Below are 26,839 nucleotides of genomic sequence, written 5' to 3'. Positions count from 1 at the left end.
CCAACATTAGAGCTGGCCTATTTCTTGGGCGCCTCCAAACTCAGCGTGATTCACTCGACAGCTCCCAATTTGACTTGAATCACGCCGAACGGTGCCTATTTCAGCGCCTAAGTTTTGGGCGCTTCTTACAGAATTTGTCCCTTCATGTCGAAGTTGTTAAAATAAACCTTTTCTAACTGTATACTGCTTTGTTTATTCTGATGGAATACTGGAATCTTTATTTATTTGTTTTTTAATTGTATGTTAACTGCTGTATGGGTTGTGATTCACTTCTTTATACATAATTAGTATTTTATCCTTGGAATTTTGAAAGGAGTTTGTTGTGAAGCTTTCTAATTGGAATTGGATTTTCAATAAAACCCAAGAAAAACAAAACAGCGAATGACTTCATATTGGAACAGACTTAAAACTACCCTCCTTCCTCCTTCATCCCACACTAGGGAATTGGTAGCATTAGGTACAGGTCAGCTTCCAAGAAATTATTTTTGAGACTGTGGAAACATTATTTTTTTACTACTGCTAATAATTTTCTAAAGTGGTACAAGACATGTGTAGCGCTGCACATCAAAGCATAGAAGAGACAGTCCCTGCTTCAAAGAACTTACATGTGTAAAAATGAACTCTAAGGTAGAGAAAGACACGGTGACAAAATTCATCACCAACCCCGCAGGAAAAACCATCCCTAAGTCATTCTTTAAGGAGAGAGAATATGAATGGGCCCAGCCACTGACCCTCAAACCTTGCATTGAAGAATGCTGGTGTAGACGGACTGAGGTTGAGATAGACATTAAAGAATGACAGTCTCTGGTAGCCAGAGCAGATATTGTGATGTCATAATGCCTCATTCCACCAATGCCTAAGAGCCAACCTCATCAGTGATGTCACAATGGCTTCATTATCCAATGAATGGGCTCAGCCACCGACCCTCAAGCCTTACATTGAAGAATGCTGGTGTAGACGGACTGAGGTTGAGATAGACACTGAAGAAGGACATAGGATGGTTTCCCGCGGTTATTCACAGGGACGGGAACGGTGATGAATTTTGTCACCGTGTCATTCTCTACTCCAAAGTCTGTAGAAAAACTTGGACTATCATTGCTGTTGGGCTCATTTGAGTCTCATTCTTAACAGCAAAATTGTACATGGAATTTGGTACCCTTTAGAGCACTTCCCTCACAGAGGCTGAACTTTCTGTGCCATTTTAGACTGTATATGCAAATAAGCCCAGTAGGAAAGCAGAATATGTAGATTTTCAAAGGACTTTGCGGCAAAATGTTTAACAATTGCTGCTTTGTAAAATTTTGCATTGCAGTCAGTCATCATTGAAATTTTATGGAAAATATGCAAAACGTGTTGACGTATTCATAACAATTCCTCTCTCTTTGTAGCATCCTGTGATTTTGTTTCACCCATTACCCCGTGGTGATCAATATGCATAGGTTTGGACTTTCTAAAAAAATAAAAACAATCGCCCATAACCACAGGAACAGTTTGTAATCACATATTCTTACACAAAATAACTTAACAAGGTATTAAGCAATAGCAACACGGGCTAGCCAACTACTTTGGTATAAGATATTTGCCTATGAAACAATAAATATATCTGTAAACTTAGATGAGATCAAAGGTGCAGTCCTCTGGACTAAAACAGTGCAAGTTTGTCTAACTTTGCTTTCAGAAGTGCAATTTGTAAAGAAGCTGGACCATCTGGCATTTTCCAGGGCCCAGCATATAACAGAAATAGCTTTTATGTTGACCCAATCATGGCAAAAGTAATTAAGCCCTTCATGGTGACACCTGATTTGCCTTCCCCTCCCCAACCACCACATACACACTTAGCTGTGGTAGAGGTTTCTACTGTGACTTGGAACGCTAAAATGCTCCAACGGCCAACGCTGCTCCGATGCTCACATAATTCCTATGAGCGTTGGAGCATTTAGGGCCAGATTCTGTAACCAGCGCCCAAGTCGGTGGCCGCCAATTGCTTGTCAATCATTCCAGGGCATCAGTTAGAGAATCGCGCCAAGATAGGTGGCTGAAATGTAGGCCAGGAAAACCCAGGCCTACATTTCAGCCACTTATCTTAGCTGCTAGACCACAGCAGCCGAGAGCGGCAGGGAGATTCCCCCCCCCATCAGCTGATCAGCAAAGACTCCCCTGCCTTTTCTGACCATTGGTAGGGTGCCTGCCGACGCCTAAATTTAGGCTCCAGGGCATAGTAGAAACTTCTAGTGCAACTTAGTAAAAGGGGGGTAATTATTTTCATTTAGATTTTTATGGATTGCAATTTTTAAAAAAAATTGTTCCCCAGTAAATAAGTAAGTTTGTCCTTGAAGGTTATTCTTCACAATCTTAAAGATTGCCTATCCATCGCTTAATGCCCAGTTCAAAGACATTTTGCTTTTTAAAAAATTGCTTTTCCCTTATTTTGGACATTTATTTTAATACCAAAAAATATTTGTAAAAGTTTGTCAAAGAGAGAAGTTAGCCAATGGAGTCTAAATAATGAAACCCTTGTGCAGCCATTCATCGTGACTTTGGGTCTTTCATATGAGAGTCCCATCAATAGTAAGGAATTCTACCAAAAATTTGCAGCGATTATCCATTGTAAAAGCAACGATTGTTGCTTTGTGACAGCGAAGGAACGAAGAGGAAATCTACAGCATGACAGAAATCTTCAGAGGTCTACAGACCCGATATTGGAATCTGATGAGTATGGCCAGCCATTGGGTACACCAGGAAAATCCAAGATCTTCCAAAATAGCTGAGAGAGCTGCATGAATCCTGTAAAGAGGGCCACTCATGGCCCCTCCATAGACATGGATGTTTCTTATAATATTGGCAAGGAATACAACTGCAACAACCAAAATGCAAGACTACCCATTTTTATCTTTAACGAACTGCCGAGACCTAGAACATTTCGTTGACGTCTAGTGGAAGAAAACCTTTGAGAAACCAGTTCTTTGAACAGTGACAGGCTGAAGAGAGCACGATGTGTAAGTTCACAGGAACCACCTGATTGGGTCATTGCAGACTGAGTCATCCCTGTACTGTTTCCTCTATATTCACATTCATGTTCCATTCAAACATTTCTTTAGTCTGCTAAGAAAAACTAGGCGTGATCACTGCAAGGTCCGTTTTCTTCGTTCCTTCAACAATTATTTCTTCCTCGTATGCTGGGTTCATGTAGGCTTCATTGCCATCAGTTTGTGTACTAATCAGGTCTGCATATTCAGTCTTATACAATGGAGGCCAGCTGGGGTCAGTCGCCAGTTCTCTAAGCAATACTCTATACTGACTCTTTGAATGATAGCCGACATAATCTTTAATCTTCAGCCAGAATGATCTATTTTCAACGATGGCCTCCTGAAAGATGAAGGACATGCATTAATGTTAAAGATAAAATCAACAATTTGAAAGAGGAAACAAGCACAGGTTACCCTGTACCGTAGACGTAACCAATGACCTCAGGGAAGCAGCTTCCCACGTCTACAAAGTATATATGAGTTCCAAGCATATTGTAAAGTGTACTATATGCAGAGACTGGGGATTGGTCTCTAACTGAAATACTTGGCTTCTCGTAGATGCCAAGCCATCCTGAGTCTTCTGAATTTTTCTCCTTTCCACTGTCTTTCTGATCCCCAAATTTTAAGACTCTTCTCCAATGAATGATCATTAGTGTTCATAGGGACCGAGATTCCATGTGGGGACAGAGCCTCTGAACGTAGACCGTTCAGATAAAGACCTGTATGATCTGTCCATTCTGCCCAGTAAAGCGGCCAGAGTTACACCTGCCAATCTGTGCAGCTAACACCCTTCGTGCCCTATTTAAAAGTTTTGCTTTGATTCTATACTTTCTGTATAGGAAGAATCCTCTCTATTTATCCTGCACACTTTTATATTCTGTCACTGGTTTTGTCCCCACCATCTCCACCAGGAGGGTATTCCAGGCATCCACCACCCTCTCTGTGGAAAAGCGTTTCCTGATGTTAATCCCAAGTCTATCTTCTTGAAACCTCAGTTCATGTCCTCTACTTCTACCATTTCCCTGTTTTTGGAAAAGATTTGTTTATATATAAACACCTATTGTGCTTATTGCAGTCTCGTGATTCTGTTGCCGAAGCAAAGTCAGTGAAGTCCAAAGGGGATGGCAGTAGAACAGGATTCAGAGAGTAGGGGTGGGATTGACGGTTTGAGAAGAAGGAAGAGGGCAGAAATTATATTTAGGATTACTGGACATCCGGGAAAACCCAGATATGTCCTCTTTTTAGAGGACTGTCCGGGTGCCCAGAGGGATTTCCAAAACCCGGCAGTTTGTCCGGGTTTTACAAGTCCCCGACCTTGGGGCAGCGTCTGGAGGCCCCCTGCGCATGCACGGACATCGACACGATGATGTCATATGCATGCGTGCCTCCGTGTGCTATCGTGTCGACGTCTGTGCATGGGGCGGGGCTGGAGTTGGAATGGGGCGGGGCTGGGGTAGAATGGGGCGGAGCCAGGTGTCTTCTTTTTCTAAAGAGGCCATCTTGCAACCCTAGCTCTATTGCAGTCTCAGTTTTACCCTCCTAAGCACAGGCCTAGTTGACTTAGGTGTAGATGCAGGTCTGGATTTTGCATTTATTTATTTATATACCACTTATATGCTAAGTGGTTTACATTCAGGTACTTTATCATATTTCCCTGTCTGTCCCGTTGGGCTCAAACTCTATCTAGTGTACCTGGGGTAATGAGGGAATTAAGTGACTTGCCCAGGTTCACAAGGAGCAGCCAGGGATTTGAACCCACAACCTCAGGATGCGGAGGCTGTAGCTCTAACCCCTGCGCCACACACTCCCACACAATTTAAACTAAGGTATGATATATATGTACGATGGCCTCTTCCTAACATTTTGTAACCTTTTACAAATGTACAATGTGAATAAATATGTAAATGTGCCAGACACATCAAATATCTTTTTCAGATGAATTATTCTGTGTTCCGAGTAGAGATTTTTTATTTATTTAAAAAAAACGCATTTATATTCTGATTTAAACCAAAGCGGCTCACACAGCTTTAAGCACGTACTAGTTTTAGAATCTACATCAAGAGGAAGGAAAAGCAGAAGATGTTATGTGCACATCATATACACATCTTCGAGAAAGGCTGCGTAGCCATAACAGCACTGGAAACCTGTGTACCATGCATTGGTCATATTTTCTTGATAACCTGGATAGAGACTGCACTTACCTCTATGGTGAATGAAACGACAAAAAGGATAATGAGCAGGATGAGAATGGCGACCCTCCACATCGTTGGCGTACAGACCAGCTACAGGAAAAGCACAAGGGCAGGGTGTCAGCCTGGCTTTGACCCTTAGTTTAGATTACCGCTTAGGAAATGAATTCTACCATGATGCAGACATTCAGATGGATGATAGGCCAAATATCAATCTACGTATTCAGCCAACATGATAAAGCAGAGCATCTGAAACCTGTCCTGGGGACGCCAGAGTTAGCTGGTTTTTCAGAATATCTACCGTCAATATGCATGAGATGCATTCATTTATACTGGAACGCCAATGCAAGCAATCTTATCTTACACATATTAACTAGCTGGGTGAGGTCCTCGGGAGAAGTTTGGGAAGCTCTATAATAAAGTCATTGGCATGATAACACCGTGGGGGGTGAAACTCGCAGCCTTCTCCACTCTGGCTACAAGCAATTTCTTGGTGAAGACATTCCATTGCAATTATTGATTTGCTTACTATGTGAACAGTCTGGCAAATTCTATATAGTCCGCTTAAAGTTAGGTAACTACATCGGCATTCCTAGTTGATGTAAGCGTCTAACTTAATTAATAGGCTTAATTGACTTTAATTGTGCTTAAATGGAAGTTAGGTTCCTAATTTGAAAAACACGATTCTATAAAAAGTATGCGTCTAGTCCAAAGCACCTACCTAAAAGCGGACGTGGATTGCAGGCGTGTTTTGGGGTTAGGTGCCTCTGTGAATTAGGTGCCGGTATTTGGGCGAAGAAACCCCTGGGTGCGCCTAAAGTTAGAATTCCTAGCGATGCCTGAGCTCGCTAAGGCGGCACTAAATGTGATTCTATACAGCGCACCAATTTTTTTATAGAATCACGCTTAGCGCCATAGTAGACGGTGCCAATTTTTTTAAAGGTGGACTATACAGAATCGAGCCCAGTGTGAGCAGTTTGCAGTCATTTGTTTAGATCTGTTTGCCAAGTGGGTTTTTTTCCTGTGCATTTGCTCCTGTTTGCAGGATGGGCTTACTTCAAGTTGGTCATTCTGCCCTCCGGACCTTTTCGGAGAAGCTAAGTGGCAACAATCTTGGTTAGGCAAATGTATTCAGCAAGCTATGTTATCGGAAATTAATTAAGACCACTTTGTTCGATAAGTTTATTACTTAGTGAGTTTTATTATTGAAATTCTATTTTACAAATATTTGTATTTTTTTACTGTATTATTGTATTTCGCTGATTGTCCAGTTCTTTTTAGTGTAAACCGCCTAGAACTTTTGGTTATGGCGGTATAAAAGAATAAAGTTATTATTATTATTACTCTTGTTCTTTTTGATTTTGTTCGTGTTTGAGCCAGCCCGGTTGATTTTGGACGCCACTTGACCCTCGGGTGGGGGATAGAGACAGTTGAACCAATTCACTGCATTTTAGTGATTTTTTTTTTTTCATTCATTTATTCACTTTATTTTTCACTTTTAGCACATTTGTGCACTAATTAAATGTATGTGGGGAACCCAGGGATGTTTCACAAGCAATATCCTTTCTGGGTTTTGATAGTGACAGCTGGTGCTTTAGGGACTTGTTCCCGCTGCAAGCTGGGAGACTGAGGGTTATTAATTGTAGGTCGGTTTGTTTTGGTTCGGCTGCCTCTACCCTTCATCCTGTTTTTGGGTCAGGGGAGACTTTTTGTTCTCGCTTATTTGTAGTTTTCCCCATTTTGGGTTCTTGTATTGTTCATTGCAGGCGATTTATGGCAGAATAGGAGTACCGTATTTTCGCGGATATAACGCGCGCGTTATACGCGATTTTACCTACCGCGCATACCCCTCGCGCGTTTTATGCCTGAGCGCGGTATAGAAAAGTTTTTAAACATAGTTCCCACCCCGCCCGACGCCCGATTCACCCCCCCAGCAGGACCGCTCGCACCCCCACCCCGAACGACCGCTCGCACGCGCTCCCACCCGCACCCGCATCCACGATCGGAGCAAGAGGGAGCCCAAGCCCTCTTGCCCGGCCGACTCCCCGACGTCCGATACATCCCCCCCCCCCCGAAGGACCGCCGACTTCCCGACAATATCGGGCCAGGAGGGAGCCCAAACTCTCCTGGCCACGGCGACCCCCTACCCCCACCCCGCACTACATTACGGGCAGGAGGGATCCCAGGCCCTCCTGCCCTCGACGCAAACCCCCTTCCCTCCAACGACCGCCCCCCCCCCAAGAACCTCCGACCGCCCCCCCAGCCGACCCGCGACCCCCCTGGCCGACCCCCACGACCCCCCCACCCCCCTTCCCCGTACCTTTGGAAGTTGGCCGGACAGACGGGAGCCAAACCCGCCTGTCCGGCAGGCAGCCAACGAAGGAATGAGGCCGGATTGGCCCATCCGTCCTAAAGCTCCGCCTACTGGTGGGGCCTAAGGCGCGTGGGCCAATCAGAATAGGCCCTGGAGCCTTAGGTCCCACCTGGGGGCGCGGCCTGAGACACATGGTCGGGTTTGGCCCATGTGCCTCAGGCCGCGCCCCCAGGTGGGACCTAAGGCTCCAGGGCCTATTCTGATTGGCCCACGCGCCTTAGGCCCCACCAGTAGGCGGAGCTTTAGGACGGATGGGCCAATCCGGCCTCATTCCTTCGTTGGCTGCCTGCCGGACAGACGGGTTTGGCTCCCGTCTGTCCGGCCAACTTCCAAAGGTACGGGGAAGGGGGGTGGGGGGGTCGTGGGGGTCGTCCAGGGGGGTCGCGGGTCGGCTGGGGGACGGGTGGAGGTTCTTGGGGGGGGGGGCGGTCGTTGGGGGGGGAGGGGGGTTTGCGTCGAGGGCAGGAGGGCCTGGGATCCCTCCTGCCCGTAATGTAGTGCGGGGTGGGGTTAGGGGGTCGCCGTGGCCAGGAGGGTTTGGGCTCCCTCCTGGCCCGATATTGTTGGGGAGTCGGCGGTCCTTCGGGGTGAGGGTGCGAGTGGTCCTGCCGGGGGGGGGGATGTATCGGACGTCGGGGGGGGGCATCAGGCTTTCAGGATGGGGACAGACCTTCAAGGGGGGACAGGACTTCAAGGGGGGACAGTGCACGGAAGTCAGGGGGGGTGAACGGAGAGTCGGGACAGCGCACGGAAAGTCAGGGCGGGCGAAAGGAGCGTCGGGCATCATGCGCGTTATATGCCTGAGCGCGGTATAGAAAAGTTTTGGTACATATCATCGTGATTTCTGCGCGCTATACCCCTGTGCGCGTTTTACACAGGTGCGCGTTATATCCGCGAAAATACGGTAAATGGGATTTACATGTGGGATCTCTAAGGGGGTAAAGTCAGGGGGGTGGGTCAATGGAGTGGGCAGACTTGATGGGCTTTGGCCCTTTTCTGCCGTCATTTTCTATCTTTCTAATGGATAATTTATATCAACTATCCCCCCTGGAAACAATTTACACTTACGCAGATGACATCCTTGTCCTCCTTGAGACTGACCAGAACCTCACCAACCTCCACGAAAACATTACAGCTTGCATAATGAGACTCCATGCCTGGTCCCTCTCGGTACAGATGAAACTAAACGAATCAAAAACAAAACTACTCTGGCTCGGCCCAAAATTCGAACACCTGCCCACCCTTTTCACACTACCCACAGGCGATACACTCCAGCTCAAATTCTCATGCAAGGTCCTTGGTATCATTAACGATTCCTCTCTCTCCCTCAATGACCACCTCAACTCCTTGGCAAAATCATGCTTTTTCAGCCTCCACATGCTGAGGAAAGCTAGATCCTACTTCAGCCAACACCACTTTGCCATCCTTGTCCAATCCATCATCCTCTCCAAACTAGATTACTGCAACGCCATCTACTTAAATCTATCAAAAAAAAGTCTTCTAAGACTCCAGCTAATCCAGAATACTGCAGCCAAACTGATCTTCTCAAAACGCAAATCTGACCATGCCTCCCCACTCCTTGCCAAACTTCACTGGCTCCCAATAATCTCCAGAATCCATTTCAAATGTTCCTGCCTGGCTTTTAAGATCATTCATGGCATCCTCCCTCCTCTTATCCCACTGTCTTTCAACTCCTCCAGTCCCGACTCCTCCAGAACTGCCCAAAGGTATAAACTAGCCTTCCCCTCCCTACGCGGCATCCACTTTGCAGGCAAACTGGGAAAATCCCTTCTCTTCAAAATCACAGGTCTTTGGAACGACCTCACCTCCCCGTTGCGGAACCTGGCAAACAACTGAAAACCTGGCTTTTCAGCAAATTGTAACTCTATCCTTCCCCCCCTTTTTTTTCTCCCCCCTTCTTCACATAAGTTCATGTAATCCTTTTTCTTCTTCTCTACCTATTATTTTAAGTTCTTGTAAACTGTGTCAAGCTCCATACTCATGGAGATGATGCGGTATATAAACTTAAGGTTTAGATTAGATTAGATTAGATCAACCAAGCAGGCTGAGCTTTGGCCATTAAGTCTAGAAGGTAGCCACTTGAATAAAGGTCACTGAAAGTCATGCCTAGCATAACATTTTAAGATTCTTGGGACATACTAACAAATGATGGTAGATAAAGACCTCAACCGTGCATCCAGAGCCAAACCTGCCTCTTTTCAGTCCTCACGTTTTCATGACTAAATTCTGGCATCCACAAGCAGGGCAGCTGGCAGTTCACCACTGCGCCAACCACATATAGACAGTTACATTTGATACAATCTTGGAAGAGTGGTTTTATAATTGTCATGTATTTGTTACAAAGCAGTTTTTGGGATGTTACCAGACTATCTTGCTTCCCATTTCTCTTTGAATTATCTCAATTTGAGTACACATAGAATAAATCTATTCAACTATCCCCCTTTAAAATCCTGCCAATATAAGAAGTTTTTTGACAGAATTTTTTTCCTTCCAGGCCGCCAAACTGAATACGTGGCTAGGAAAACCTATACTAGAGGCCACTTCTTATTTTGATTTTAGGAAAACATTAAAGGCCTGTCTGTTTGACATGTCTACAACTGTTCAACTCATTTTTGTTTCTTAGCTGATGCATTTCAGTTTTAACTGATTCTTAATTCATGTATTCCAATTAATTGATTGTTTTATTATGTCATTTCGATTTTATTGATTGTTTGTATTTTTATCTTGCTGTGAACAGCTTTGAACCTTTTTTGGTATAGCAGTATAGAAAAATAAATTATTATTATTATTATAGTCATATTTAGAGGGGGGGGGGTGGATTCAGCAACCGGCGGTATCCCAGTTCTGCAGAATGCTGAATCCTGCCTGTTAGGAATAATTACATTACATTAGGGATTTCTGTTCCGCCTATACCTTGCAGTTCAAGGCGAATTACAAAAGAGCTGACTGGACATTTCCAGTGAAGTTACAACAATTTTTTTTTTTTTTTTGGTTACAAAAGTGGAGAGATAGCTGGATAAATTCTGGAAGAACTTGCAAATTGGATAGTAAATTGACTATACGTTACTGTGTGATATAACAAATAGATTACAGTTAGGGTACAAATAAGATTACATTACATTTCAGGGATCTGTATACTTGGTTGGTGTTTTGGGGAAGAAGAAATTATCTAAGTGGAGGTTTTGGGGGAGAATTTAACTGGGAGGAGGGGGAAGGGGAAGGTTAAGATATCTGGATGAATTTTTTGAAAAGCAGGGTTTTGATTTCTACTTGATTTCTTGGTATCTATCACAAACTATGGCACTCTACAGACCGCTCTGAACTTTGCGATCGGAAGGATGCGATACGATTGTCACTGACGGATTTCTCAAAAATGCATTATGAGAATACGAGAACTTCTGCTATTTCCGTCATGGGAGTAACGCTGTAGAACAAATTATCTGGACCGCTAAGGGCGCAATCTGATATTCAGAAGTTTAAAAAAAAGTACTTAAAAGTACATTATTTGAATAAAAGATGTGCTTGTCTAATGCTGGTTCTAGGATGAACTGTACTGTGAGGATCTATGAAATTGTGGTTTTTTAAAGATGTAACTACTCATCTGTAATTTAAGATATTTGAATAAGTCTTATTTGTTCCATTTTGTGTATGTTACTTTTGTAAGGCCGCCTAGGAATAGGCGGTTGACAAATTTTTTTAAATAAATACTTCCGAGCCACCTTGTAAGCAGCGTTATTCCTGTGGCCCAGGAAGATCGGGCCATGCATAGCCGTGGCCCAATGCTGCTGGGCTGCATGGTTGAATTCCTCTCCTGCCAGAAACCCTCCTTGAACTGCTCCCCCCCCCCCTGCTGCTAGAACCCCTCCTTGAAAAGACCCTCATCGCTCCTGGCCACTCCAGCACCACTGACAAAATGGCATCCCTAGCAGCAGTCATCCTTTGATTTTTCCAGTTGTTCATAAATGCTTTCTTCTGCGAAAGGAGTATCCATAGGTAGCGGAATGCTGCTTTATTTGGGGGCGGGGCCCAAGAGCTCCGCCCTAGCGCATGACCTCTAAACATCTCCCCAGTCCCCCACCCACCTCCTCCCGGCACTTTAGTTTTAAATATTCAGCAGCTGCCGTGCAGCGTCTACGAGTAGGCCTGCTCCTGGAAGTAGAATGAAAGGTTACAGGGCAGGCATGCTGTTTGACGCTGCTCGGTGGCTGCCTGAAGATTTAAGCCAGTGGTCTCAAACTCAAAGCCTTTGCAGGGCCATATTTTGGATTTGAAGGTACTTGGAGGGCCGCAGAAAAAATAGTTCATGTCTTATTAAAGAAATGACAATTTTGCATGAGGTAAAACTCTTTATAGTTTATAAATCTCCCCCCCCCCCCGGAAGGCCTGCATGTTCCCCCCTTCTTTTCAGCATCCTCCAGCTTCCCCCCTGGCCTCCCGGTCTTAGTTTCAGCTAATTACCGCAGCCTGCAGAGAGGATCGCTGGTGCTGTAGTGTTCCTTGCAGGCTGCCATTGGCCTCCGCAGCACATTCCCTCTGACATCAGGGGCAGGATCACGGCAGAGGGAACATGCTACTGAGGACGACGGCAGCCTGTAAGGAACGCTACAGCACCAGCAATCCTCTCTGCAGGCTGTGGTAATTATTTGAAGGTAAGAACGGGAGGCCAGTGGGGAAGCTGGAGGATGTTGCAAAGAGCGGGCAGCACTAATACAGACTACTAGTACAGGCTGCGGGCCGCAAAATAGTACCTGGCGGGCCACGAGTTTGAGACCACTGATTTAAGTAAACACCGGGAGAAGGGTGGATGGGCCAAAACCACAGTGACCGAGAATTTGGGGGGGGAGGCCATGGCCCCTTTGGATGTATCCCCACATATACCCTTGGTTCTTCTCCAGAAGTATCTGTTCATCACATCGGCTTTTTCCTCATCACTCTCCACGTAGCGGGTCTCAGTATCCTTCAGTCTTACCTAGGGTTACAGATGTCCGGATTTTCCCGGACATGACCTCCTTTTCGAGAATATGTCTGGGGGTCTGGATGGCTTTTCAAAACACGGCACTTTGTCCGGATTTTGAAAAGCTTTCTCAAAATTGCATCAGGCAGGAGGCGCGGATGCTTTGCGATGACATCACGCATGCAGAACAGGGGCGTAACGGGGCAGGGATGGGTGGAACTAGGGGTGGGTCTAGGGGGGTCCTAGTCTTACAATTCCATTTCTAGCTTTTCTTCTTTTCCCAACATATATATATATAAAAAAGTCTCGTCACTTCTCTCTATATCTTTAACAATTTTTTCCACTTCTATTTTTGTTAGTCGTATTTCAACAACAACAACAAAATTTTGTATGTTCAAATGAATGACTCGGCGCAATATATGCACCTGGTCAGTGAAGTGTGTTGAGGAACTGACAATGTCATTCAATCCCCTTCATTTGTATTTTATCTGAACCGTGGGGAGGGGAAGATATCATTTTACCTCTTTTGGGGTGAAAATCATCATCGCCTTCCCCTCCCTAAAATTATGTTGTCTCAAAAGTTCCTTGACAAAACCTTCTCCTTCCAGGCAGCTAAACTAAACTCATGGCTAGCCCAAATTGTACTCGACGCCCCCACCTACCTTGACTTCAGAAAAAAACCTCAAAACTCACTTATTCCACGGACAGAACCCTTAACACACCCTCACACCTCTTCATCTCCCATCAACACAGTTGAACCACCTCCTTCTCTTTTATCATACCCTCCAAACCTATCAACTTCAATGACCGGTATATTCCTGAAAATAAAATATTAAATATTACCTTCCTATTGTATATTCCCGTACATTCTTTTACATTCCTTGTACATTCTTGTATACTCTTGTATATTCCTTGTACATTCTTCCAGTACAGGTGATCGAGGCCCGCAGTATCCCAGACTTCAAGAATAAATGGGATACCTATGTGGGATCACTGCGAGAGTCATACCAATGAATAGGGTCGCTAGGATATAGACTTAATAGAGCAGGTCAGTAGAGTTAAGGGGGCCAGTAGACTTAAAAGGGTGTCAATGGTATGGGCAGACTTGATAGGCTGTAGCCCTTATCTGCCGTCATCTTTCTATGTTTCTTGAATATTCCTATCAACTTGAATGACCTCTACATTCCTAAAATATTAATTCCAACAATCTCATCGTTTGTAATCTTAATTAATTGCTGTGAACCGCCTAGAACTCTCTGGGTATGGCGGTATACAAAATAAAGTTATTATTATTATTATTAAAATCATAGGTCAAGAGGTGCTGCCTTTTTAGAAGCACAATGTCTTTTAAAAGTCTTACCTCCAGTCGTTGGTACAAGTTCTCAATGTCCGCAAACAAGATGAAAATTAAAACAGCAAGTTGTGCCGTCAGCAGAATTGAAAACAAATCTGAAGGAACAAGAACAGGATTGGTATGAGGGGACTGCGTACTAACAGAATATTCTCAGGCTGCTTATCGTATACATTTCTAAGCTGTAAATATTCCTTCAGTGGAGAGTTAATGGCGGGTGGGGGGTGGGAGAGTGGATGAGGAGGTGGGATGATCAGAAAGGTGACAGACGGCAAAATTATTACAGCTGTTTCCTTTTCTCCTATCTCAATTGTAAAATGAATTCGATGAAGATCAGACCTAACCCTAGTTGTGGTCTGAACTTTGTGCATCAAATACTAATGGAGTGTTAATGTATTTGGTCCCTGAAACTTGATTATAATTACCCACTCTTGTGGCCTACAATAAGACCTGTTTGATCAACCAAAGCTGAACCCAACATTTGTTTCCATTTATTATGCAGCAGGGGAGTAGCCAGGGGACGGGCCTGGCTGGCCCAGTTTGGGCTCAGGCCCACCTAGCAGCCACAGGTTGCCAGAGGCAGGTTCTTACACAATGCTGGCGGCTGACCCAGAAGCCTTCCCTCCTCCGTGTTCCGTTAGGTTAGTAGCCAACTGTGTGTAGAAACCGCCGACGATGACCTGAAGACAAACAAAAGCTGCACGGGCTGGGGGGTGTAACTTAGGGAGGGAAACAGAGAGGCTCCTGCACAGGCAGGGGATGGGTGGGAAGGAAGGGAGGGAGGGAAAGATTGAGACTGCATGAGTTGGGGATGGGGTGGGAAGGGAGGGAAAGAGAGAGGCTGCTGCACAGGTCGGGATGGGTGGGAAGGAAGGGAGGGAGGGAAATATTGAGACTGCATGAGTTTGGGATGGGGGTGGGAAGGGAGGGAAAGAGAGAGGCTCCTGCAGAGGTAGGGGATGGGTGGGAAGGAAGGGAGGGAGGGAGGGAAAGATTGAGACTGCATGAGTTTGGGATGGGGGTGGGAAGGGAGGGAAAGAGAGAGGCTGCTGCACAGGTCGGGATGGGTGGGAAGGAAGGGAGGGAGGGAGGGAAAGATTGAGACTGCATGAGTTTGGGATGGGGGTGGGAAGGGAGGGAAAGAGAGAGGCTCCTGCAGAGGTAGGGGATGGGTGGGAAGGGAGGGAGGGAGGGAAAGATTGAGACTGCATGAGTTGGGGATGGGGATGGGAAGGGAGGGAAAGAGAGAGGCTGCTGCACAGGTCGAGATGGGTGGGAAGGAAGGGAGGGAGGGAAAGATTGAGACTGCATGAGTTGGGGGTGGATTGGGAAGGGAGGGAAAGAGATGCCTTCTCACTTTGGGCTCAGGCCCGCCCCAAATTGGCTCTTGTTGCACCACTGTTATGCATTGGAACCCCCACAGAAGTACGCATGTACAAGATGTATCATGATCCACCATAGGGTTGCCGATATAAGAGATTTTTCAGTCGAATTTTGGCTTACCAAGCTGCCCTTTGGGACAAGAGCTTTGGTAAATTGATTTCCAGATCCGACTCTTACATTAATCTCAGGAAATCATTAAAAACCCATCTTTTGAAGAAGAACTTTTAGTAACTCAATTGTCAAAATTCCTCTTTTTCTCTTTCAATACTTTTCATTACAGAATTGTCTTATCGCTGCATATGCGCAGTTCTCTTTCATGTGACTCCTTCCTTCCGACTTCTGCATTGGTTGCCGATGGAGGCACGTGTGAAGTTTAAGTTTGGATGTTTTTGCTTTAAGGCACTATTCAGTTTAGCCCCTAAATATATACCTGACCTTTTCTCTTTCTCAACCAACAGACATAAGAGAAGCTCACACTTGAACTTTGTTTCCCCACCGGTTAGAGGATGTAAATTTAAAAGACATCATCAACATCTTTTCTCATATCAGGCAGCATTATGGGGTAAAGATCTGGAACAATTGCTTATGCTTGCTAATACTTATGGGGAATTCAGGAGACACCTAAAAACACATCTGTTCCTGAAGTATTTAGGTAACTTATTCCACAATATCTGATCTCTAGAGCTGTCAGTCACTAGCTTTTAACTTTGTTAATTCTACTCAATTTGTAGCATCTTTTAATCATTGTAAACCGCACAGAACTTCACGGTCCTGCGGTATATAAACTGTTATTATTATTATTAAACCGCACTGAGCTGTGAGGTGGTAGCGGTATATAAGAGTATTGTTATGTTATGTTATAGCAGTGCATTGATAACAGTAATAGATTACACATACAATTAGTATATATGGGTTGCCTGAAAGGCTTTCCTTTGCAGAATACAAATGCCACAATGATATCATTGATCGATGTCAGTAAAAACAGAGTGGTGGTTTCGTAGCTGTCATATCCGTCACTCGTTGTCGGTTCATTTGTACTGTTCGTGAAGTTGGCCAGGCTTTTGTTGCCCAAGGTACATGCCCTACAAAAGAACCACATGACAACATTTCTGATTACTGTAGAAGTGAAACATTGCACATGTGATATCAGATATCATTTTAATACCGATAGATCCATTAATTCAGTTCCCTGCAACATTAAGAAGGTACCTTTGAGCTTTCCTGTTTGCTTGCAGAGAATCTCTGAAATTTACCCCTAGATGAGATTCAGTCTAAGGGTATTATCTACTAAAATGCGCTAGGAAATGGACTTAGTGCAGGCTAACGTGGGATTCTCCTGCACGCTAAGCCCATTTCCAGCGTGCCCAGAATATAGGGTATTTTTAATTATTTGTTTTTTTAGGTTGGGTGCAAAGGTTTGCAATTATGTGTTTACCTGAAAAAAACAAAACATGAATGATGGGATGCACTATCCAGTTAACATATCCCTGCCCATGCCTTGTACTGTTACCGGATACTAGGGTCCACCTTGGGGATTAGCGCCCAAGAAAAGGATCTGGGTATCATCGTAGACAATACGATGAAATCTTCCGCCCAATGTGACGGGGGCCAAAAAAGCAAACAAGATGCTAGGAACTATTTAAAAAGGGATGGTTAACAAGACTAAGAATATTATAATATCCCTGTATCGCTCCATGGTGCGACCTCTTCTGGAGTATTGCGTTCAATTCTGGTCTCCTTATCTCAAGAAAGATATAGTGGCACTAGAAAAGATTCAAAGAAGAGCGACCAAGATGGTAAAGGGGATGGAACTCCTCATATGAGGAAAGACTAAAATGGTTAGGGCTCCTTAGCTTGGAAAAGAGACGGCTGAGGAAGATATGATTGAAGTCTACAACATCCTGAGTGGAGTAGAACGGGTACAAGTGGATCGATTTTTCACTCCATTAAAAATTACAAAGACTAGGAGATACTCGATGAAGTTACAGGGAAATACTTTTAAAAACAATAGGAGGAAATATTTTTTCACTCGGAGAATAGTTAAGCTCTGGAACGCGTTGCCAGAGGATGCGGTAAGAGCAGATAGCGTAGCTGGTTTCAAGAAAGGTTTGGACAAGTTTTTGGAGGAAAAAAGTCCATAGTCTGTTATCGAGAAAGACATGGGGAAAGCCACTGCTTGCCCTGGATCGGTAGCATGGAATGTTGCTACTCTTTGGGATTCTAGAATCTTGTTACTCTCTGGGATTCCGGAATCTTGCTATTCTTTGAGATTCTGTATGGATTGTTGCTACTCTTTGGGATTCTAGAATCTTGTTACTCTCTGGGATTCCGGAATCTTGCTGTTCTTTGAGATTCTGTATGGAATGTCGCTACTCTTTGGGGTTCTAGAATCTTGTTACTCTCTGGGATTCCGGAATCTTGCTATTCTTTGAGATTCTGTATGGATTGTTGCTACTCTTTGGGATTCTAGAATCTTGCTGTTCTTTGAGATTCTGTTGGAATGTTGCTACTCTTTGGGTTTTGGCCAAGTACTAGTAACCTGGATTGGCCACTGTGAGAACGGGTAACTGGGCTTGATAGACCATTGATTTGACCCAGTAAGGCTCTTATGGTTCCCAGTATGGCTCTTAGGTTCTTATGCCCCCAGCAAAAAAATAAATTAGAAATGTGCACTTAGCAGTTGCTAAAAGGTTCCATATTGCAAAAGGCTTTAAGGGTCATATGGTAAGCATTTTTCCATGCACTAAGTGTGTTTTAGGACTTAATGCCCTTTAGTAGCTAGGGTGAGAGGTGCCCCCCTCCCCCGCTCCCGCCTGCCTTCCATTCACTCATACCTCTAGTGGAAGTTGTTGCTTGCAGAGGTCAACAACATACTCCTCGCGACCCCGTCGGCTCTCCTTCTGACCTCACTTTCTATGCGCGGCACCCAGAAGTAACGTCAGTGGGAGAGCCGACGGGGTAATGAAAAGCATGTCATTGACCGCCACAAACAACAACTTCAACTAGAGTTATGGGGGAAGGGAAGGGGGAGCACACATGAAGGGGAGGAATGGGAAGATGCAGAAGGGGGTGGAGAGGAGGAGGGGTGCCGGTGCCCCCACCAACATTGCTCCCGGGCTGAACTGCCCCCCTCGTCCCCCTTTCCACACCACTGAGTAGACATATCCCAGATTTTATAGTTGCAATACTGATGATTGCCTTTCAAATTTATTTGTTTATTTTTTTAGCCATGGTAGCCACTGTTTCCTCTAAATTGAACGGGAGTCCTCCGGGGGGTGGTGTTTCAACATTGTGTTTCCAATATCTAGAGACAGGAAAGTTCTCTGGAGTCCTGCAGAGCTTGTCTGTCCCTCACGTGATAGTGAAACAGCACCATCCACCGGAAGGATTATAGGTGGAGGACTTCTGCTTCATTTAGAGCAGTGGTCTCAAATATGCAGCCCGGGGACCACATGCAGCCTGCCAGATACTATTTTGAGGCCCTCGGTATGTTTATCATAATCACAAAAGTAAAATAAAAAAGTTTCTTGATCATATGTCTCTTTAGCTATATACTTCTCCCTCGGTATTCGTGGGGGATAGGGGCAGAGCCGGACCGCGAATGGAGAAAAAGCGCAAATATCTTCTCATCCAGCTCTGACCCACCCCTGCCTCCCCCCCAGCATCCCGGTATCACCTGGTGGTCTAGCCAGCTTTCGGGGCAGGAGCAATCTTCCTACGCTCCTGCGCCGTGCAGATCGCCAATAGGAAATGACTGCTGTGAGTTTCCGTAGTCTCTCGAGACTATGGCAGGAGTTCATGGCAGCCATTTCCTATTGGCGATCTACACGGGGCAGGAGCGTAGGAAGATCGCTCTTGCCCCGAAAGCCTGCTAGACCACCAGGTAAGGCCAGGAAGGCGGGAGAGAGGCGGGAACATGATCAAATATGGGGTTCCCCCCTAAAACAAATCGTGAATTTGTGAAACCACGAGTGTGGAAACCGCGAATGGGGAGGGGGAAGTGTAAATGACAATATTATTATTAAGACTTAGCCAAAAGGAAAGATTTATAAACTATAAAGAGTTTGACCTCATGCAAAGTTGTCATTTCTTTAATAAGACATTAACTTTTTTATCTGCGACCTTCCAAGTACCTACAAATCCAAAATGTGGCCCTGCAAAGGGTTTAAGTTTGAGACCACTGGTTTAGAGGAAACAGTGATGGTAGCTCTTGGCCAGACTACACTTCACTTTGATGGGATACTTACTGCATTCAACTGCGTGCCATGAATTTCCAGAAACAGCTGCAATCTCCCGATTTCCATAAATTCTGACTAGCAAGCAGGTATCTGATTGGCTGATGCACTCAGTGCGAATTAAAACAAGCCATACAGTCACAAGGAGTTTTTTTTACAGACAAACACCCGTAAACCTATAACTGTATTAATTATTGCTAGGCCCTGCATCTTGCATGCAGATAGCTAAAAGGCTGCACATTTCTATGGCTATATTTATTGATTTATCAAATCAGATATTCTGCCTACAAATAGGCATGCAGAGGAAGAGGGTGCTGGGAAAGGCACAGTGTTTTTATGTACGTATGTATTTATTGTGTTTCATTTCATTTGCCAATTTTACTAAGGTATGCTAAATGCCATGCAGACCTTGATATTCTTATGGGCTGCATGGCATAGAACATTGAAAAAAGCCAAAAATCCAAGAAAATAAGTATTATGGTTACATTATAAGGAAAAATAGAATAGTTAAACTAACAATATAAATTTATAAATATCAGTATCAGGAAAACGAGAAAGATTTAAAAATTAAAGTAAAGGTAATGAGATTTTCCATTGGAAATATCATCCATGTGGATAATGGAGTTTCCAGCGGGAGTTACAGGAGTCCTCCACCTACAAGCCTTGCCAGTAGGGGGTGCTGTTTCATGATCACATTTTCTATAGTGAGGGACAGCTAAGCTCTGCAGGACTTCAGGAAACCTGCCTGCCCTTAAGGACTGAAAACACAATATAAGCACCGCCCCCCCCCCCCCCCCCCCCAGCAATGCAGGTAGAGGATTCCTGCTCAGCTTACAGGGAACATTTGTTGTAGGTATGCTAATTAAGGAGTCCTTTTACTAAGGCGCGTTAACTGATTTAGTGCACGCTAATCTTTAGCACGCTACATCATTTAGCGTGCGCTAAATCGGTTAGCGTGCCTTAGTAAAAGGATCCCTAAGTTTCTAGTTGAAGCTAAAGATGAGGTAGCCATGTGCTCCATTTAGTTTGTACTTTGTTGCCCTATTCGTCAAAGTCTCCTGCAAATTTTAATGACTGATCTTGAACTCCAAAAGGTAGGATTTACCTATAGTTGTCGGTGGAGTACCAGGGCTGCTGTTGAACCAGGACAAAGCCACATATCTGAACGGACAAACTTAACAGGATATTACATATTACAGAAAGCATCAAAGGGGGTGAGACCAGCTGTGCCAAGGGTCTGTAGGGTGCCAGCTTTGGATAGGCACAAGTCAAGCTCACTGGAGAAACAAAGAAAACAACAAACATTATTTTCACTACCAGAAGCACACAGCGCTGTACATTAAACACACGAGAGATGGTCCCTGGTCGAAAGAGCTTACAATCGAATTATGAAAGGCACATTGGACAAACATGGTGAATCTATATATGCAGCTCATGTAGGGAAATACAAAGGGAGAAGAGGTAGAGGTAGGGTTACCAGACGTCCGGATTTCACGGACATGTCTTCCTTTTGAGGACATGTCTGGACGGCTTTTCGAAACCCGGCACTTTGGGTTTTGAAAAGCTTCCAACAAATTGCCTTTGGGCAGAAGGGAATCTGCAAATGTGCGGAAGCCATGCGCACGTGGGACTGGGGTGGAGATGGGTTGAACTAGGGGGGGAGGGTTTGGGGGGCGGGTCTAGGGACTGGATTTTCTGTTTGGAAAATCTGGTAACCGTAGGTCAGGGGTTGGCAATTCCGGGGCTCAAGAGCCACAGGCAGGCCAGGTTATCAGGATCTCCACAATAAATATGCATAAGATAGAGTTGCATCTCAAGGACGCGGTGCATGCAAATCCATCTTATACATATTCATTGTGGATATCCTGAAAACCTGGCCTGCCTGTGGCTCTCAAGGAATTGCCTACCTCTGCCCTAGGTAGAGAGAGGGTAGGGGCTGTGGAGGGAATGACAGAGAAATGTGGTGCTTTACAAATTGGTGGGGTTAAGACTTTTTAGTGCAGTTTCCCAGCTGACGTTGCTCAATGTTGCGTTCATATAGTCCAGGGGTGGGCAACTCCGTTCCTCGAGGGCCGGAATCCAATCGGGTTTTCAGGATTTCCCCAGTGAATATGCATTGAAAGCAGTGCATACAAATAGATCTCATAAAAACATGGAAAATGACGGCAGAAAAGGGCCTCGGCCCATCAAGTCTGCCCACTCTAATGACCCACCCCCCTAACTTCTTCCCCTAAGAGATCCCATTTTTTCTTAAATTCTGGCACGCTGCTGGCCTCAATTACCTGCAGTGGAAGTGCCAAGTTATCTGCACATGTGCTAAAGCTTCTTTTCTGCTTAATACTCCCTCCCTGGCTATAGATTTTTCTGCTGTTGCCTCTGCCTTCTGGATATGTCTTGCTCTTTGCTGATGTGCTGAGGCCTGTCCTGCTGCTGCTGGGTGTGTCTTTCTGTTGCTTGTTTTTTTTTCTCAACTTTTCTGCTTTGCTGTTTGTAAGGCTCTACTGGAGATGGTGATTTCATAGAGACAGTGAATCAATTTTTTTGAAGATTTTGTTCATTGGCAATAAAAACTGGATGAATCAAAAAAAAAAAAAAAAAAAAAAAAAAAAAAAAAGGAAGATCATTCCAATGACCAACCACCCTTTAGGTGAAGAAATACTTCCCGGTGTCGCCTTGAAATTTCCCGCCCCTGATTTTCAGCGGATGCCCTCTTGTGGCCGTGGGTCCTTTAAGAAAAAAGATATCATCTTCCACCTCGATACGGCCCGTGATGTATCTGAACGTCTCAATCATGTCTCCCCTCTCTCTACGTTCCTCGAGTGAGTATAGCTGCAATTTACTCAGCCTTTCCTCATGCATAGTCATTGGGAAAATCCTGAAAACCCGACTGGATTCCGGCCCTCGAGGACTGCAGTTGCCCACCCCTGATTTTAGTCCATTCTTGAACACATTTGGGTAATTTGCTGTAATGCATTGTCATTTCCATCGTACAGGCCTATGCAATTTACAGGTGCAAAGAGCACGGTGGAGAATGAGGGGCCTCAGCTCTGTATGACAGCTTCTGTCAGTGCAGTTCTGAAGTGTGTCTCATTGTCTATGCTTATGATCATTTCAGATAGGTTTTAGCTTCTTTTTAAATTACCCTATTAGATCCTATTGTAGTCTGATGTGCTTAAGAATACAATACACAATAAACTCTTCTCTCCCATGCAATCCCATTAGAAGCCAGAAATTTCTAGGGACATTATAAAAAGTAAATATTGGTATAAGTCTGAAGAGAGTTTTCAGCTTTCTAAAAAAATAAAAACCAACCACCCAAACCCCAAATCTGTATCTCAGGGCTCCTTTTACTAAGGTGTGCTAGTGGTTTTAGCGCACGCTACAATGCCGTGCACGCTAAACGCTAACGCCTCCATAGAGCTTGCGTTACCTTTTTTCATTTACATTACATTACTAGCTTATATTCCGCCTGTACCTTTCAGTTCTAAGCGGATTACATCAGAACGATAACTGGACATTTCCAGGAAGAGAAATACAAATTACATTAAGGCGTAAGGTCTAAAGCAATTTTGATGAGTGGGTTCTAAGAGGGGAAAAGGAAGGGATTAGGACGTTTGGGTGAATTTCTTGAATAGTAGGGTCTTGATTTCTTTGCGGAAAGCCTTGAGGTCAGTTGATGCTGTCAGTAGGTTGGTGATGGAGGGGTCCAATTTAGCTGCATGTGTTGCAAGTAAGTTGTCATACATCTTTTTGCGTTTAGTTCCTTTAAAAGGGGGGAAGGAGAAAGGGGATTGGGTTCTCCTCTGTCTGGTTGAGAGGTTCCTGTTTAGACGGTTGTTTAGGTGGGTGGGTGCCGTTCCGTTTAAGGTTTTGAATAACATACAGTATAGTTTGAATTGGATGCGGGCTTGTATTGGAAGCCAGTGTGAGTCTAGGAAGGCGTTGGTGATGTGGTCAAATTTTCCAAGGGAATAGATCAATCTGAGGGCAGTGTTCTGCACGGTCTGTAGTTGTTTTATTAGGTAGGTGGGACAAGAAAGGTAGAGGATATTGCAGTAATCCAATAGACTTAGGACTAGGTATTGAACTATGAGTCTGAATTGTTCAATACCTAGTCCTAAGTCTAAGAGAGGGTGGATAGGGACAGATTCTTCAGGCTGAAGGGGTCAACAGGCACGAGGGGGCATTCGGAGAAACTGAAGGGAGATAGGTTCAGAACAAATGCAAGGAAGTTTTTTTTCACACAAAGGGTCGAGGACACTTGGAATGCGCTACCGGAGGAAGTGATCAGGCAGAGTACGGTACAGGGATTCAAACAGGGATTGGACGGATTCCTGAGGGATAGGGGGATCGTGGGATACTGAGAGAGGTGCTGGGATGTAACACAGGTATAGAAAGCAAACCAAGTAATAAGTATAGAAATCCAACCAGGTCGTGCATGTGCAAGACCGGAGGGTTAGGACTTCGATGGGAAGATAGGACTCAATGGGAAACCAAGGTGGCAAGGGGGCCCCTTCTGGTGACTCAGACAGGCCGTGACCTGTTCGGGCCGCCGCGGGAGCGGACTGCTGGGCGGGATGGACCTATGGTCTGACCCGGCGGAGGCACTGCTTATGTTCTTATGTTCTTATTAAGGGCAAAGTTCTTAAACAGATAGGTTTTCAATACTTTTCTAAATTTCTTGTACCAAGTTACAGTCTTTCATCTCTGGGGTACAGTCAAGTATCCCCACAGCCAGTCTGAATCCTTTGTGAGGAATGGCGTTAAAATCAGGGGGGTAAAGATTAGGCAAATAAAATTACAGTATTTAATTTCTCAAGCATTGATACACCGCCATCAGCCAGGGCTCTCTACACCAAATCAACACACACATCACACAGAGGTAGGAGGCTTACTTGTTAAACAAATTGAAAAGGTGATACCAAAATCTTGTATAAGGTACTGGTACATTCCCAGGAGTTTTGTTTGCTAAAAAGAAAAAGAAAATATTTCAAAGAAGATTTTAAACAAAGAAGATTTTATAATATGATGCAATCCTTTAGCTGCCAGATTCATGGACAATTTTGCCGGGTTCTTGGTACCATGATGAGGCCCAGAAAAACCAGAGGGACGGAGGAACCTACATTAAAATATGGAAAATGGCGTGTCTGGTTTTCTTCACAAACATTATGTACTGCTTTTAAGCCACTTATAGTTGTGGCTCGATTCAACCCTGCATATTCCATGCCAGATCATGTTGGTCTCCAGCCTAGAATATCCAGGTATGGAATGGGAGAGAAATTTATTCACTTCTAAATCACAATTATGCCCTATATGAAGACACTGCAAGGCCACCCATCAACCAAACTCACACACGCAATCAAACCCCCCCACCCCAACTCGCTCAGAGAAAGAAAAAGAAAAAAATAGTGGAGAAAAAGCCTTAGTTAAGTTTCATCTGGCAAAAAAAACCCTCCACTTTTTTATTTATTAAAAAGGCTAGAAGAATGACAACACTTGCACATGTGTGGTCGATGAACAAAGGTGGAAAAAAAGGTATGGTAGCAGCCCTCAAAAAACCCCACCCGTATGTATAAAGCACGCCAAAATCAAAGACAACGTGTGTGGAAAAATCTGCACATCAGCAAAAACTCACCAACAATTTCCACATTGCTTAATGAGCAGAAAAAAAAATGATAAACTTAGCTGGATCTAGGCTGTAGCCCAAGCACCGGCAAACAGCGTTTCACTGTTGAACCCGACGGGGAAATCTCCATTTCGCTCTGCTGCGTCAGGGGTTAAGGTCTTCCTGCATCACAGACGAAAGGTCGGGACCATCCGTACAGAATGCACACAAAGTTCATCGACCACACGTGTGCAAGTGTTGTCATTCTTCTAGCCTTTTTAATTAAAAATAAAAAGTGGAGTTTTTTTTGCCAGGTGAAGCTTAACTGAGGCTTTTTCTCCACTTTTTTTTTTCTTTTTCTTTCTCTGAGTGAGTTGGGGGGGTGTGATAGCGCGTGTGAGTTTGGTTGGTGGGTGGCCTTGCAGTGTCTCAGAGGTCGCCGTTTGTTCCATATAGGGAAGTGTGTGGCGTAGTGGTTAAAGCTACAGACTCAACACCCTGAGGTTGTGGGTTCAAACCCACGCTGCTCCCTGTGACCTTGGGCAAGTCACTTAACCCCCCCATTGCCCCAGGTACATTAGATAGATTGTGAGCCCACCAGGACAGACAGGGAAAAATGCTTGAGTACCTGAATAAATTCATGTAAACCGTTCTGAGCTCCCATGGAAGAACGGTATAGAAAATTGAATGAATAAATAAAGTTCCTAATTTTGCTTACTTAGAGTCTTACCCAGTAAAGCAGCAGCAAACAGCAGTACTGAATCATGGAATAGAGAGTGATGTACTTAAACACACAGAATGAAGTTACAAGAGCCGCTCGTCCTTCCCTGTCAAGGAAATAATACAAAACTGACGTTTGCTGGTGCAGTTTGATGACCACTTCCCAACTCAATGGTGAAATACTAGTTGGACATAGCACGCATAGAAAATCATTACAAGTGACCTTGAAATGTTTCTCCGTTGGCGTCTTTGAAGGATCGCCCTTAAGAAGAAGTCAATCCTCTATCAGGGTAAGCAAATATATATTCTGAGCATTACAACACTTGTACGAAAACAATGAAAGAAGATGGTGAACCAAAGCCAACATGGGTCGGGGAACGGATACACGAACAGGTGACGTGGAGCAAAAGAGGAAAGAAATATCTGGAAGATCATCTTCATGGATAGGAGAGGAAGTGAGATCCAAAGACTATGACAGCCACAGTGAGAGAATTGGGATAATGAAAGCTGGAGATACAAATGTTATTAAACAAGTTTTCTTCGGTCACCGTTTGTCGGAGAGTTAACCTGGTCACATCGTCGCTTCCGCCCGTCATCCGCTGGGATTCAAAGGACTGCCAAGAGGGAACAGAAGATACCAGACCTGCGTGGAGGAGGAGGGAAGGACAAGGAGATGCTGGGCCCGTGTGTGTGTATGTTGGGGAGGGCTGGAGGGAGGAAGGGAGAGAGTGCTACTGGACAACGTGGGTGGTTTATTGGTCAAGGAAGACAGACAGTGGGGGTGGTGAGCAGCATATGAGGGAAGGACAAATATTACCATTTGAAAATATCCCCCAAAGATTATACTGTACGGTAGTTATATATAATCACTAGTCTTTAAGCCCGTTACATTAATGGGTGCTAGAATAGATGTGTCTGTCTGTCTTTCTTTCTGTTTCTTTGTCTCCTTAGCCACTGTCTGTCTGTCTGTCTCTCTCCTTG

The 26,839-nt window shown here is 44.6% G+C and overlaps 1 protein-coding gene across 3 annotated transcripts in view; it reads right to left on the bottom strand.

Annotated features, from left to right (window-relative positions):
- Positions 1-1,479: 1,479 nt before the first annotated feature.
- Positions 1,480-26,839, bottom strand: part of LOC117366652 (probable cation-transporting ATPase 13A4) — a 112,020-nt gene continuing 86,660 nt past the window's right edge. For all 3 annotated transcript variants that reach the window (XM_033958281.1, XM_033958282.1, XM_033958283.1), the window contains 7 exons: positions 25,869-25,965; positions 24,429-24,501; positions 20,639-20,810; positions 16,196-16,380; positions 13,925-14,013; positions 5,228-5,308; positions 1,480-3,366 (listed from right to left, as the gene is read on the bottom strand). In XM_033958281.1, the coding sequence (XP_033814172.1) occupies positions 3,103-3,366; positions 5,228-5,308; positions 13,925-14,013; positions 16,196-16,380; positions 20,639-20,810; positions 24,429-24,501; positions 25,869-25,965 (961 nt within the window). In that variant the 3' untranslated portion in view covers positions 1,480-3,102. The remainder of the gene's footprint in view (positions 3,367-5,227; positions 5,309-13,924; positions 14,014-16,195; positions 16,381-20,638; positions 20,811-24,428; positions 24,502-25,868; positions 25,966-26,839) is intronic.

Source organism: Geotrypetes seraphini, chromosome 9, assembly GCF_902459505.1.
Source record: "Geotrypetes seraphini chromosome 9, aGeoSer1.1, whole genome shotgun sequence".
Taxonomy (NCBI): domain Eukaryota; kingdom Metazoa; phylum Chordata; class Amphibia; order Gymnophiona; family Dermophiidae; genus Geotrypetes; species Geotrypetes seraphini.
Note: the sequence above shows the minus strand (reverse complement) of the source record. Positions and strands in the feature narration are given on the sequence as shown.